Source organism: Strix aluco, chromosome 29 (assembly GCF_031877795.1).
Source record: "Strix aluco isolate bStrAlu1 chromosome 29, bStrAlu1.hap1, whole genome shotgun sequence".
Taxonomy (NCBI): domain Eukaryota; kingdom Metazoa; phylum Chordata; class Aves; order Strigiformes; family Strigidae; genus Strix; species Strix aluco.
Window position 1 is genome coordinate 1,678,277 of NC_133959.1, and position 14,777 is coordinate 1,693,053.

At 48.6% G+C, this 14,777-nt stretch overlaps 2 protein-coding genes across 3 annotated transcripts in view; one reads left to right on the forward strand and one right to left on the reverse strand.

Annotated features, from left to right (window-relative positions):
• GDF1 (growth differentiation factor 1) lies at positions 1 to 5,293 on the forward strand. The gene is made up of 2 exons (XM_074808452.1): positions 1 to 1,284; positions 2,348 to 5,293. Exons 1-2 carry the CDS (start codon positions 1,008 to 1,010, stop codon positions 3,181 to 3,183), a joined length of 1,113 nt encoding a protein of 370 aa, XP_074664553.1. The 5' UTR covers positions 1 to 1,007; the 3' UTR covers positions 3,184 to 5,293.
• UPF1 (UPF1 RNA helicase and ATPase) overlaps positions 5,280 to 14,777 on the reverse strand; it is a 23,354-nt gene continuing 13,856 nt past the window's right edge. For both annotated transcript variants that reach the window (XM_074808434.1, XM_074808433.1), the window contains exons 15-24: positions 14,489 to 14,702; positions 14,160 to 14,277; positions 12,486 to 12,642; positions 11,335 to 11,477; positions 10,470 to 10,644; positions 9,686 to 9,767; positions 9,003 to 9,164; positions 8,427 to 8,644; positions 7,858 to 7,980; positions 5,280 to 7,745 (exon numbers count right to left, since the gene is read on the reverse strand). In XM_074808434.1, the coding sequence (XP_074664535.1) occupies positions 7,861 to 7,980; positions 8,427 to 8,644; positions 9,003 to 9,164; positions 9,686 to 9,767; positions 10,470 to 10,644; positions 11,335 to 11,477; positions 12,486 to 12,642; positions 14,160 to 14,277; positions 14,489 to 14,702 (1,389 nt within the window). In that variant the 3' untranslated portion in view covers positions 5,280 to 7,745; positions 7,858 to 7,860. The remainder of the gene's footprint in view (positions 7,746 to 7,857; positions 7,981 to 8,426; positions 8,645 to 9,002; positions 9,165 to 9,685; positions 9,768 to 10,469; positions 10,645 to 11,334; positions 11,478 to 12,485; positions 12,643 to 14,159; positions 14,278 to 14,488; positions 14,703 to 14,777) is intronic.

A 14,777-nucleotide genomic window follows, 5' to 3' on the forward strand; every position in this document is an offset into this window, starting at 1 on the left:
ATGTTTGGTTTGTTGTATTGATTCAACTCCAGGCTCATTGTGTGAGCCACAGGGAAAGTTCCTCAGTAAACAGAAAGCAAAATGTGACTTGGGCTGACAGAAACTGTCCCAAGCTGTGGCAGGGTCCGTCGTCTTCTCGCTCGTCATTGTCCAGCAGGATTTCAGAGGGGTTCCTTGGCTTTCAAGTGGGATTTGCAGGAAAGAGGAAATGAAGGGAACAGATATCCCAGGCCTCTTTCTGCTCCGTTGTAGCAGAGTTGGGGCGGTAACGGTGGTCCCTAGTCAGCACGTGTGTGGCTAAACTGAATTTTATAGTACTGGCTTGCCCAGGCTGCAAGATTTAGCTGGGTAACTTGTTGGCCAGCGTTGTGTGCGTGTAACATCGGGCGTGCTGAACGGGGAGGCCGTGGGGCTCCCTCTGCCTGGCTGGGGCAGGGACCCCGTGCCGGGGGTGGGTGCTGGTGGCTTTTTGTGCTGGCCCTGGGGCTGTGTGGGGAGTTTGATGATTTGGTGTGCTGGAAGTTGACAGTCTTGAGAGAGAAATGTTGGATGCTGTGATTGGGGCTAGAAAAAAAAAAAGCTGATTTGGGAGGAGGGAGCAAGAGGAGACCCAGATCTGTGTCTGCCCCTGGATCTGGCTGGGGTGTCTGCAGTGGATGGCAGCAGCACTCGACTTGCCGGCAGCTTTGTGCGGGGATGAGCAGCCTCTTCCCCACCACCAAGGACTTTGTGGTTGGACCTCGATGGCATGGAGATGTGGGAGAGATTGTAGGAGCTCTGAGGGAGGAGGAGGGCAGCCGCTCTCCTGCCACGCAGCCTCAAAGGGTTAACAGGTCCCGAGGAGCCTGGAGGGACCATTCACACCCTCTGCCCAATCCTGGGAATCCCTCTGTGCTAATTGAGCACTAACCAGATCAAAGGCTCCAATCAGGCAATCAACACCCCCCTGGCCCCTGTCTTCAGGTCCCTGGCCCAGGCTGCCCTTTGTCTGGGACCAGAGCAGAGCAATGTGGCTTCTCCCCAGCTTTAAAGCCAGCCTGGCCTGGGCTCTCCTTAGCCTGGTTCTGGGGATGGAGTTAAGTTTGCAGGAAAGTTTACTGTTAAAATCCTTGGGTTTGAGTGCCAAGCCCAGCCCGAAAACCCCTGTTCCTGTGCCGTCTGTGCTCTGGCGGATCTTCCAGAAGAGAAAGACGCTGCCCTCTCCAAACAAAGACCTGGCGGATGCCTGTAGGGTGGAGGAATTTAATGTCCCTGGGAACATCATCCGCGTCTTCGCTGACCAAGGTACAGAAACGCCGTGGTTTGGGTCCTGTCTTTTGGAAGCCCCTCTGATCTCTGGACTGTGGGAGACTTTGCTCCAGTCCTTCCTTTTCTGTCTGTTGGGTGTAGGTAGGAGAGGCTGGGGGAGGACGGGCAGTGCCCAGAATCAGCCTCCAGGAGAAATCTCAGCTGTGACAGCTCTGGTCCCTCTGGATGTCGTAGACAATTATTTACAGTTTAGAAATGAGTCAGCGGGTGAGGGTGTGGAGCTGTGTAAGGCTCTGTCCTGGTCACCTAATGCGCTCCAGTTTGATCCCAGGTGACCAGCTGGACCCGCTGGGCTCGCGGTGGTGGAGGTGGCTCCTGGCCTGAGGTAACGTGGCTCCTCCACGCACTGGGGCTGTGGGTGCAGCGAGTGGGACCAGCACCCCGCTTCACACGGGGACGGGACACTCGGCCATTTGACTCTGTGTGTGTCCCCCGCCTCCTTTTTGTCCTCGTGCCTCTGCCTGACCACCCGGCACATCTGGCTGCTTCAGCCTGTGGCCTCTCTGAGCTGTTCTCAGTGACTTGGGAAGGGTTTGGTCAGTGTCTGGAGGCGCCGCGGAGCTCGCTTCGCTTGGCTTTCTGCGTTTCAGTTGGAAACCCAGGGCTGGCTACAACAGGCAGCTGACCAGTTCCTAAAGTCTGTGGCCGTTTGTCCTCCTTTCCCCTCCATCCCAAACAGCAACCCCCCTGTCCTGGGGGGAGATATTTACAGCTGGGGAAAAATAACACACCAAGATGTTAAGTAGCATCTAGAGGAGGTGCTGGAAGGGCTGGAGCGTCCCAGTGCCGCAGGCTGGAGCCCGGGCTTGTGTTTGTGGCTCCAGCCCTGTCTGGAGGCCGTGCCGTCGGGCTGACAGCCCCTCCTGCAGCCTTGTCACCTTCATCCAGCCACTGCGGGCGCGCTCGGCTGCCAGCCTCTGCCAGCCCCATCTTCCTCTTGCTCTGCAGCCAGGAGCTTAAATTGGAGCCCTGGGAGGCTGATCCCGCTCGGCGCAACAGGGTTCAACCACCACCACCTCTATTTCTCCTTCTTTGTCAGGCCACTTCATTCATAACGGGCAGCCCCAGAGGTTGCTGTGTCTGCAGAAGCGTCTGTACTTTAACCTCTCGGTGCTGGAGGAGGGCGAGCACTTGACGATGGCTCAGCTGGAGATCAAATTCAGCCACAACTCCTACCACGCCTCCAGCCAGGGGCAGGTTTTTGAGCTGAGGCTCTACCAAACCTCCCAGCTGTCTCTACGGGGGGTGCCCTCCCACGAGCACCGCCGAAAGCTGCTGGTGGAACAGTCCTTCGCCCGGCTGCACAAGTCTCTTCTCTTCAACCTGAGCGGGGTGGCGAAGGACTGGAGAACCTCCAGCAGGAATCTGGGCTTGGTGCTGGAGATCTCGGTGAGCGGCGGCGATGGGGCCTCAGCCCCGGCACGCGGGGGGCTGCAGAGCCTCTGCACCAGCATCGACTCCTTCCTGGACACCTCGCTCTTGGTGGTGACCCTCAGCCAGCAGCAGTGCAAAGCTGCCAGGAGGAGGAGAAGTGCTCACTCCCTCCCCGTCACCGCGAGCAACCTCTGCAAGCCACGGCAGCTTTACATCAGCTTCAGTGACGTTGGCTGGGAGAACTGGATCATCGCCCCGCAGGGCTACATGGCGAATTACTGCCTGGGCGAATGCCCCTTTCCCCTGACCGCGGAGCTGAACAGCACCAACCACGCCATCCTCCAAACCATGGTGCACTCGCTGGACCCCAAGGGGACCCCCCAGCCCTGCTGTGTCCCTGTCAGGCTCTCCCCCATCTCCATCCTCTACTACGATAACAACGACAACGTGGTGCTGAGGCACTACGAGGACATGGTGGTGGATGAGTGCGGCTGCCGGTAGCGGTGGGGGGGGGAGCGTGTGCCGGGGGTTCCCGGCTGAGGCGGTGGATGATTGATGGAATAAATCCAAGTGTGTTAAATCCCCTCTGTGCTGGTGTTCAGGGAGTTTCCCCTTGGGGGGCATTGGGCGGTGGGGCCGCCTTTCTCCCCGTGCAGCCGGGGAGAGGAGGTCTGGCACGAAGGGAGCGGTGCTGAAGTTGGGATTTAGGTGCAGCTCAGCCCTCCAAGCAGCTGTCGGCCGCAGCCGGCAGACTATTATGGGATTATGATCAAGTCTGACGCTGGTTGTCTATCCCGTTCTCCACGGGTGATGGCAGCACCAGGTTGTGAATCCCAGACCCCTCTCGCACTTGGCTGAGCTGCTGCTGGTGCTTTTTGGCGAAATGCTGCAGCGTTCTCAGTGCAAAAAAGGCAGGAGTGTGTTGTTTGTTTATTTGTTTGGGGTTTTTTTTGGTGAAATGGTGCTGGTGGTGCCTGGGTGCGGGGTTTGGTGGCTGTGTTCCAAGAAGGTGACATGGTGGCTCTGGTCCTGCTCCAGGAAGAGGGACAGAGTCAGGGCAGAAGGCCGTCCCCCCCCCGTCCCCCCCCCCCCCCCCCGCCGCGTTTGGTGCTGCGGGAACTCGGCCTGGAGCTATTTTTATGGTGTGGTTGGCGAGGGGGTGGTTTGGGGGGGGAGGGATTGGCCACATGCAGCCCCTGGGAGCTGTGGCCCCGGGGGGGGGGGGCAGGTTGTTGCATGATACATTTTTGGCTAAGAAAGGGGTAAAGCAGGGGCTTGGGGCAGTGGAGTTGGTGGCATCTTGTTCCCTCCCAGCCTGCTCTGAGTCAGTAATTAATTATTTACCTCATTTGCAAATTGGTGGGTCTGTCCCTGTTCACTGGCGGCCGCAGGACCAGCCTGAGCCGCGGCTGGAGCCAGATGGCACCCGAGCATCAGGCAGCACGGCCCAGCGCAGCAGCTGGTCAGGCATCACGTTCACCCCGTTGTGTATTTTAGGGTTATTTTGGTTTTTTATTTTTATTGGTTGGCTGTGGTACCCAGCCCCTCACAGGAGCATGGCCTGTGTTTAAGGTTCACCCCGAGCCATCTCTCTTGCTCTCTCTCTTTCACAGCTGCAGCTTTGCTTTTGTCTGGGGCAAGGGGGGAAAAGGAATCCGAGTTAGACTTGAATTTTTATGTCTTTTTTTTTTTAACTGTGAACCTGACACCCTCACATAGATTTCTGTTTGGTCTGTACCGATGTGTTGTCTCCACAAGGTCTGATGATGTGTTACCCGGCTGAGCTGGGCCTTCTCCCTCCTGGGAACACTAAAGATTTAACCACTGGGGGGGTTTTGGGGGGGGAAATGTCTTCCTGGCCCCAGTGAGGGTGTTTTTGTGACACCCCAGTGCTGGATGTGGGGCCTGGACTCATGTTTTCAGGGCCCAGCAGAGCACCCAGGGCAGTGCAGCCCCTGTTGCTCCCCAGCAGCTGAGACCTGGGGCCAGCACCTCAGTGTTTTAAGGGCTTAGAGCAGGACTTAACTAAAGTGAGCAGGAGCTGTTTCTTTCAGTGTAAGATGGGCAGGATTAAGAAAACCTTTAAGTAAGTGTTGGGTTTTGGTCCCTGTGCTGTGGCAGACTGAGCTCATTGAACTCCTGACTTGCTTCTCCTACGTGAGGGAGGGCAGCTGTCTGCCCCCACCCCAGGGGGAAGGAGGTGGGTGACAGCCCCCAGAGCTGTGCTGAGCTCAGGCCCAGGCTGGGGCCAAGACCAGGCCTAAAGCAGCATTTCAGGGGCAGCGCTGCAGCCTGAGCCAGGCCGAGCTTTGCTGAGCACCCACAGGTACAAGCCAGGCTCACATTCACTGCAGCACAGGGGCAGCAGGTGGGAGGACCCAGACCTAGGCCCAGGTCACCTCTAGGCCCGGCCTTTGTGCCTCCTGCAGGGCCCCCCACCGGGACCAGGCCCCCTTGAGCCCGAGGGGGGAATCGGGGGAAGAAGGGGAGGGCATTTAACAGTTTTCACGGTTCATGTGCTTACCCATGTACGCTATGCACACACCACACTTTTGTACTAGTCTGTGTTTAAGAAAAAAAAAGTAATAAACTTGAAGTTTATACAATCAGACTAAGTTTTAATGAATGTTGCATGGTTTCATCATTGAAAGGTAGGGGCCACCTTGAATGCAAGAGCTGTTTATTAATATTTTATTGATGACAAACAGGTTTAAAACAAACTTGAGACAAAATCAAAAAAGAGTAACACCGTGCTAGCACTGATGTCTGGATTTATAAAACTCAGAGTAACTGCTACAAAGGAAAAAACCAGCACAAAGCAGAGGCAAGCATTCCCGTCAGTGAAATAAAGGGGGTGAGGGGAGAGGAGGGGGTTACATTACTCAATGGATTGCATTGCACAGAGGGTTACAGCTTAAACCTATCGGAAAAGTCTATGCAACTACGCAGCCTACAGAAGGAAAAAAATTAAAAAGCCCTTCGGCAATGTTAATAAATAAAACAGTCCATCTTACAAGGAAGGAAGGTGGCCTGTGTCTCCATTCTTTCACATTTTAGAAGTCTAAACTCTGGAGGCTTTTTATGAGAAAAGAATGGTTTTCATTTCTGGAAAGTTTCTTTTGCAGTTCTTGAACTACGTTCGCTGCAGGACTGAACAAAATCTTGAACACCTGTTCCATGTTTATGTGCACACTACTCACGGTTTGTGGGTATGCTACACCAGGTCTGCACTGGGGGAGAGACACTCTTGAAAAACTACAGCAAATACAGGTTATGAAAAGCGGGTCAACAATCTACAGAAAGGACAGTAATGAAAGGGCTTTCCCCCCAGTTACAAAAAGTGGGTTTTACGTCATTTAAGTACATTCATATGAGAGGTATTTTTGAGTTCCCCCAAAAAAAAGACTAGAAACACTTGGAGCCCTTTGAGTATAAAGCTAACTTAATTCCAACTTTAAAAACACCTAGGTTAGTGAATCACACTCTACTGTTCTGTGCCAATTAGGAGGTAGAGGTTAGTCTAATTTAGGGATCTGATAAAAATGGGTCTCTGTAGGAATCTGAAATTCTCTGCGCTGTTTCTAAAAAGGTTTAGACAGAAATAAAATGCTCCCAGTGTTCCCATATGACTTATTTAAGACATGGGTACAACTTAGAAATTGGATGGCTTCTCTTATGTGCTGTTTTCAGTTTTGACTTCCAGCTATTTCTCAAGCCAGCGTTGATGGCACAGCCGTGTCCACTACCTGAAAAAAATCGGCTCCGGGTTTGGTTTAACACCTGAATCTTTCAGCTAATCTGCGTTAATCACCGAAGAAGCCACACAAAAGCCTAACCCAGTATCTCTAATTATACCCAGCGATCAGAGGCCACCTTCCAACAACCGCCTGCTTTGTCCATTTTTCCAACCTGCTTCGGTAACATTGTAGAGTCTGTACTTCAGAACCAATATAATCCCCAGTTTCCACTACTTCTCCCCCAGCTCTGGGGGAGCAAAGCAGGCCTGTTTTAGCATCTTTTCCTCCAGGGCCGAAGGGCACAGGAACCCATCCCCTTTCAAGCGCAAAGTTCATCTTACAGAAAGGCTTGTTTTTCACAGAGTAGAGTCCAGACAGTAGCCAATTAAAGCATACAGAAAACACTTTGAAACCCTCCTCCTGCCCGAGCGCGCAGGCTCCTTTCACTCTAACTGCTATCCAATGTAGGAAGAAGAGGCTGATTGCTGCAACTTTAAATCACACTGAAAGTTCTCAAGGTTGGTGCTCTAATTTAGTTTTGTTTTAAACTTTTTGTAAGCTTCTCAGAACAAGGATCTCCCAGGTCCACCACTACAAATTCAGAGACAAACTTCTAAAAATTCAGTGCTCCTTTGAAAGAATCTCTTTAAAAACCACCTTGTCACGAAAGACCCGTTCACAATGTGGGCGACACGATGACACTAGGATTTCAGAGCCAGTGTTGGACAACAAAACCTGCATCTCAGAGTTGAGCATCAGCTGTGTTCCGCCGGATTTCTGCTTGGCTCGCTGTCACTTAGTCAGGAACTCTCTCTCTCTCTCAGATACTCTGCTTCTAAAATGTAAACGGTTACTGCTAAAATATAGTACCCCTTTAAAACGAGAACAACTCTGAGATGAGGGTTTTCCTCTCCCCATCTGCTCTGAAAAGTAATGCCCTGCTCGCAAAGAGAAGTATGGAATGAAGTGAAACCTGCTTAAGGCCCTTCTCTCGAGCTTGTTTGACTGGGGGAGCAGGGACTCGGCTGACCACTCATTTCAGGGTGAGTTGCCTCCCCGGTGAGGCGCCAGCCAGTCCTTCAGTGCGCTCTCTCCTCTCCGGTCAGTCTCCTTGTCTCAGTGAGCTAGCAGTGGGCTCTCTCGCGCGCGCTCCTTTCTCTCTCTCTCCTCTCCGTTGGTTGGTTTCTTTCTCCTGTTGCTCTCACACAGTGGTGCTTCAGTTTTAGCAGTGGAAAACAGGTATCCATTTTATTTTATTTTTTTTATTACCCAGAATAAAATGCTGATGAACTAAGCTCCACGCAAGCTTAGCTCTTCTTCCTCAACCTGAAAGCAAGGAGGCAAAACAACAGTTGCGTTAGGGATGTCGCTCCAGACAAACTTTCATGAACTTAAATCGGGGAGGAAGAAGCAGAGGAGTGAACCTCCGGTGCCTTACACTCTAATACTGTGACAGTCCCGTCACTCCACCATGTTGATATGCACGTTCACCCTGGTAAGTAGAGTCCTGTGACAGCGCCACGTCAATCTGAGATTTAAACTCATCACCAAGGTAACTGTCCTGAAAATGAAAGTGTGTGTTAAGCCTCTAACTCAAATCAAGCCCAAGTGCTCCCTTACAAAGCAGAATACCTGGCAGACAAGGTTAATGATAGCATCCGAGAGGTTTTGTTGGGGATTTTTTAGTTGTGTTTTGCTTTTTTAAAAAATAAAATCAACTTTTCCTGCAGAATTTCCACAAATAAAGGTTTTTGCAATAGCTGGCTGCTGAACAGGCAAGCAGTTCAAAGTTAAGGCTCGAGTTGAAGTCAACACAAGCAGCATTTCACTTTTATACATGAGGGTACTCAGCAAGTCCACCAAGCAGAGGAGTACGAAACACTGTGGCTGAGTCACTGAAGACATTTGGTCGTCATTTTCCTCAGTTTCCACTAGGAAACAAGGATGCACATGCACACAGATCAACAAACCCAGGAAAGAGCAGACTACGTATCAAATTGCACTTACCTGTGATAATTCTGGTTGGGAGAGCCCAGGCTGACTCATCTGTGATGGCTGACTCATGGAGATATACCCCTGAGTCAGTGGACCCTGGGAGAAAGGCTGGGACACCACATCTTGGCTCGCTTGACTATTTGGGAGGTTTGACTGACTAGTTCCAGGAATCCCAAAGCGATTTTTCTGGCGCCCACCACGACCAGTCTTTCCTTTTGGCGCCCCACGTCCTGGAAAAGCATTTATCCCAACCGACAGTGAGAAGTCTTACATGTGAGAATTAAATATTCTTGTATTTCTATCAAGTCTTGATCACTCGCAAGAGGCAACATTTTATATGTACCCAACGTAGCAGGGGCAGAGAAAACAAAAGGCAGAACCACCAGCACAGCCAGGGCAAAGGGACACTGACTGGAAGTGGCAGCGCTGTTGTGTTTGTACCCCAAAGAACTAAGATTTATCCCTGGAGCACATCACCATTCCCTCATCAGCACTGCTGCAAGAGCAGCAAAAGCCATTCTCCAACTTCTGACCTAAAATGTGGCGTTTGTACCGTTTCTTTGTACCACTCCAGCCTCGCCCCCGTACCTGCGGCGGGTCCGTTGGCCTGGCCGAAGTATCCCGGCGGCGGCATCGGGGGCATCACGAGGTTGAAAGGGATGGGAATGTTCATGGCGGTGACGTGGCTGGGGCCAGCGCTGATCATCCCGATCTGGTCGTGGGTTTGGAAGTACATGTTGGATGGGCGCCCTGGGGAGGGAAGGAAAAGCCACAGTGATCTCAGGCAGCCTGAAGAGTTAAAAATCGATTCCTATTCCTGTTTTTAACAGTAACGGGAGGAGTTGTGAGCGGGATAAATCAGAACCTGAAAGGAGAAGCCTACCACTGCCCAGAACCAACAGTTCTAGTTCACTGCTTATTCCACACCTGAAAATTTCAGAGCCTCGTCTAACACATGTTCATCCCTACACAGTTACTCTTTTACAGCACCATTTAAGATTCCTGAAATGCTCTCACACACACACACACACTCTCCCTCTCCCCTCATTTTTCACTTGCTCTGCAGACACCAAGTTGGACTGTAGAGGCTTCTATATACAGCGAGCAAAATCCACGCACAGCACGAACATTTTCAGATCTTAAATTCTGTGTTTTTCTGTGGTGGCTCTTCAAACATTTAAAAGTTTGAAGTCTATAAGATACCATACGCCGAGGACTAGCTGGGGAAAAAAAAAACCTGAGGTGGTGTTAATTTTGACATCTTCCTTTACCTTGGCTGCTCCGGTCATAGACAGATCCCGGTATGATGGCCTCACGGGCATCGTACATGGCAGTAGTCATGAAACGGGCACCCTGGAAGCATTACAGGAGTCAGACAAAGCCTTGGCATAGAAAACGTCGCACCACAAATTCAGCCTAAGTTATTTTGGATAAAACCCCAGTAAAACTCCACAGATCATGCATACTTTACAAGTGCTGAGGAAACTATACAGTTCTAATACGCAGAAAACATCCAACTACATCATGACAACAAGTAGTAAGATTCTACAGGCAGCCTATCTCAAATTGTGAAACATCTGATGAAATTTCAGTCTATTTTGAGGTTCTGATGATAGTTCCTTGCTCCATCCCCACCACTGTCCTGTGATGACTGACAAGCTTCCCTCCCTCCCCCAAATGACTATTTATGTTAAAGCACAAAGTATAAAACTTGCAGGTTGAGGATTAAAGTGCAATGCTATTAAGTACACACACCTAATGAGCTTGCCATTTCCACATAAAACAGTTACTTTATGTTTCATTCACCCCCCTCATAAAATTTTGCAGTAAATAAAGCAACAAAAAAAGCACCAAAAAGGCTTTTCTATAAAAGCTCAACTTAGAAACAGCTGAATCAGCAACTTACTTGGGTCACACTGCATTAACTAGGCAACAAAAATGGAAAGTTATGGGTGTGTGCGGCTGTGTGGGTGACTGTTTATTCCATCCATTGATCAATCAACCCCCAGTTGCTTCATGCCACAAACATCTGAGAGACAGGAGAGGGCAACTTACTGGGTTGATGGTATTGACCAGTTTCCGGGGCTTGCTGAACTGCATGAGGCTTTCCCGGAGGTTATTCAGTGGTCCCTCCACCAGAACCTTCTGCTCCTTGTAGTAATTCAGCAGGTGATTCCAAAGTGGTTGTTTAGACAGTGCTTTTGGGTTGCCAACAATAATTACTCCATACCTGTACAACAGCAGACAGATATTAACTTTGACCAAAAGTAAAGCCACGCTACCTATTAATGTCAGAACAGCCCTGAAGTCAATCCCTTTTGCAGTAAATCAAGGCACCTCACAGAAGCCCATGGTGGTAGGAGACCCTGAGCAATTGTTTTGTTTACAGCAGATGATTTCTGTGCTATGACAAAACACTTGAAAGGAGATTGCTGCAGCCAGTTTCTCAAGAATCACAAGCTTCCTTCTGCAGGCTTGCCAAACCCACCAGCGTACCCAACCAACCACCGCGCCGTAGTGGTTTGCAAGTTTGCAGAAACCAGGGAAGCCAACCAGCAGTGTCAATTCCACATCACCCCTTCTCAGTAATGAGATCCACTGAGAGAAGCAAAATGGTAAAAACGGTTGTTGGAAGGGATAAAGCAGCAGGTGAAGGGAAGAGTTTTGTCCCGCAAGCAAAGGGGAACGACAGGGCAGCTTCTGCAAACTACTGATGCCAAAAGGTAACGCTGATTAGGATGAGATTGCTCTTGTAAGTTGTAGGGAATGTGGAAATTCTTCAAGGCTCCCATAAACCAGGCGGGGTGGGGAACGGGCCTGTCACCCACAAAACACCTTTTGTTAGTCGGGCTGTATCAGTGCTTTAGCAGACCAGATTCAATATCTAGAATAGATAAAAGTTTGCCCAATTTTACTTTACCTTGCTCTCGTAAGAGCTACATTAAGACGCCGGGGGTCATTCAGAAACCCTATTCCTTGGTGTTCATTGGCCCTCACACAAGAAAGGATAATAAAGTCCTTCTCTCGTCCCTGGAAGGCGTCCACACTTGCAATTTCCACTTCCTGAAACAGAGGAAAACATGTAAATCACGGAAGCACAGTGCAAAACAGTTAATGGTACCAACAGGCATTACCAAATGCATTGGCTGTGCACTACCAGCTCCCATCACTTGACAAAAATGTTATTTTTGTAATGACGAATGATTTAGTAATTCCACTGGTCACTAAATAGTTTCCCTAAAGGAGAACAGACAGTCTCAGTTTAGGACAAATTACTTTTATGTTCACTGCTTTATGGTTCTCATATTTCCCCAAAACTGGCATCTGTGCTATGGAAAGCGTCCTTTTTCTAGGTATGCTGCCAAAAAGGCTTCTGACTATTCCAAAACCTCGTAGTAAGACAGGTCCAAATTAGCACCACTGCTCCCCGCTACTGAGAAACCTGAATCAGAGGGACAGATCATTCCTGGCAGAAGTAGAAGTATTTCCACCAAGTTTTCCTTCAGTGAAAACACTGACCAAGTTCTCAATATTGCAAAACAGACTATATTAAACACACAACTGTCTTGTTTGTAGCAACAAATTTTAATGTTTGGTAGAGGAGCTCCACTGATGGGAGGACATATTCCCCAGAAAATAAATAGTACGAGCATCACAATTTATGGAGCTTGGCTTCCTGCACGTCTCTTGGCATGATGCTTTTATCTAAGACACAAGCTGACTGAAGCTTTTCCACAGCTGAAGCACTGATGACCTCTCCCTTCTGTGCCTCAATGAGTCCTCAGAGGATGGACTCACTGAAGCCTTCCTTTCAACAGACCTTAACAAGCCTTTCTCCTTTATCTGGCCAGCTGCTCCCCTGACACTTACTGGCATTGGATACCTCCTAAGCTCTTCTCCCTGTTCTATTTTAACCACAATCAACTAAAAAACTCAAAAATTACTAAAGAGTAAACACAGACTGACGCCTAAGAAGCCAGACTAAAAATGAAAATATTGAAGTTTCACAATATCTGACTTTTCTAGCTTCTCTGCATCCAAGTGTTCTCATTCGTGCAACGACTCTGTTACCTGGTAGAGCTTCGTATGCAAGGAACCACTGAACTGCATGTACTGCACCAGATAGGATCGTTGACCTTCATACGGAGTAATAATGCCAATCTGATCTGGTTTGGCACCAGCTTTCAATAGCTTTGTAGTTATCTTCTCCACATTGGCAGCTTCCGTCCTAGAAAGAGAGATTTGTTTATCTAATGACAATCAAGTCTAACTTTTTGCAAGTTAATGGGTCTAAAAATCTTGGACATGTATGCTGTGCTAGCCTTTTGTCAGAAAGGCTACTTTGAGAAAAAGATTGATTTCACACTGCTCGAGCACTCCGATTAATTCCATTTAAGCTTTGCAGGAACATCCACCACTGTCACCTCTTGACTTCACCACACACAGATATTGTCAGCCAGAGGAATATGGGCAAAAGCCAACATTCAAAAAAGGTCTCAACGACACAGAAATTTCTCCTTACATATACCTCCACCTTCTCAGAGCTACACAGCTAAGACTTCCTGGAACAGCAAATTTCATGGTGGCCACCATTCCAAAATGGAACTGCTTAGTAGAGTTAAACGTACACGGGCACTTTTATGAGCAAGATCATTAATAACCTTCCAGGCTGCTGTGCAAACAGATCCTTCAGTTGCTTTATCTTAAAGTTTTAAATATAGAATGCTTTTAATGCCACTCTCCCTGTCAGCCAACTATTGTGCCATTTGTTTGTGCACAGTCTGGCTTGCCGCATTCAGCAGTCTTGCACATGCTGTTCAGGAAACAGACCGAGATTAAAAATATCACAGCAGATATTTTTCATAAGTTGGTCTGGTTTCCCTTCCAGGCACGTGAACAAACACATACGACCAAGAGGAGCAAAGGGATTTAAACTCACTCTTTGAAAAAGAAGTTGGAATTTGCAGAAAAAAGGGATAGAAAAAAAATTAAATTCCTATCCCTTTCGCACCACCACCAAAATCCAAGACTTCGCACTCTGCTTCAGGAGCTACAGGAATTCTGGCTTCAAAATGCGACTTGATCAGCATTTCCTGCTGCAACTGCAGCCCGTTCACTTGCTGGCTCAAATTCATCCCACGTTTTAGGCATGTAATTGTCCTGTGCTCCTTATACTACCAGTGAAGGAAAACAGGCACCTCCACAGAACAATTTGAACCCACTTAAGATCTGAACTGCTCCCACTGGAGATGCCTTTTTCTCTTCATTTACTGTAAAGGGAGCCTAGGGCAAATCAAGTCCAAAACGTGGCTCAGCCTGCACTATCCTTTTATTAAAAAAAAAGCACAGGAGCAGTTTCAATCATAGCTGTTAAATAGGAAACATTTTATTAATTTAGAACTACTGCAAAACATAAGAATCAATAGCACTGACGTACACAATACTTTTGAGGTCTGTGGGTTGGCTCAGTTGAAGTACAGATACCACCCTCACAGAAACAGAAAGTAACTCTTCTTCAAAAACACGAGCCTTTATTTAGCTGTTATGCCTTTATTCACACAGCAAGGCACCAGACGTCATGGCGAATACAGAGTATTATGAATTTTGTTGCAGAGATTCTGAAGGATAAAGAAATGTTCAGATATTTGGTCTGCTGAGGGAACTGTATATTGCATTTACATTTGAGATACTTAAAAATACTTCGTCCCAGTGTAAGTTTATCTCTCAGTGTTGAATTTTACTTACCTGTTTAAGTAAGAGGTGCCTGAGCTGGCAATTTCTTCCTGTCCTTGTGTAACATAGAAAAACATTGGCTTATCTGGCTGTGGCCACTGGAAATCAAAGCCTTTTTTCACACGGTCCGCTGAAGAGCACAAAAAAAGTAAAAAAGTTAGCACAGCTTTACGAGCAAGAACACTTTCATATCAAAGCACCTTAATGACTCAACTCTAAGCGCAGTGGTAATTCTCTTTTTAAGCAAGTGTACTGGGAACTCATCTAGATTAAAGACTTCTTTCTTTGATCTTTAATGAATGGCAAAGAAAGTAATTTGCAGGAGTCCCGCTCTTGCCTACCTGCAGTAACACCATTCTGGAGCGAACCCTCATAGAAGATATTGGATGGAAAAGCACTGAGTGCAGGATGCATGCGATACTGCACTTGCAGGCGAATGGGACGAATCCCCAGCACCACAAGCCTCTCAAAGAGGGACTGAGACAGGCCGGCCTTTGCAGCTTTTTTACACATCACAACAGGACCAAGCTGGCAGTGGTCACCCACAAGAATAAGCTGCGGAAAAGAAAGTTGGCAGATATTCAAGTTTTTATTTTCTAAAACTTGATCAATCGCTAGAAACAACAGCAA

Bases quoted from the DNA above. Each gene is read 5' to 3' on its own strand.
- GDF1 (XM_074808452.1), top strand. From the start codon at position 1,008: ATGTGGCTTCTCCCCAGCTTTAAAGCCAGCCTGGCCTGGGCTCTCCTT. The intron at 1,285-2,347 runs GTACAGAAACGC...CTTCTTTGTCAG, and splicing joins CCGCGTCTTCGCTGACCAAG to GCCACTTCATTCATAACGGG.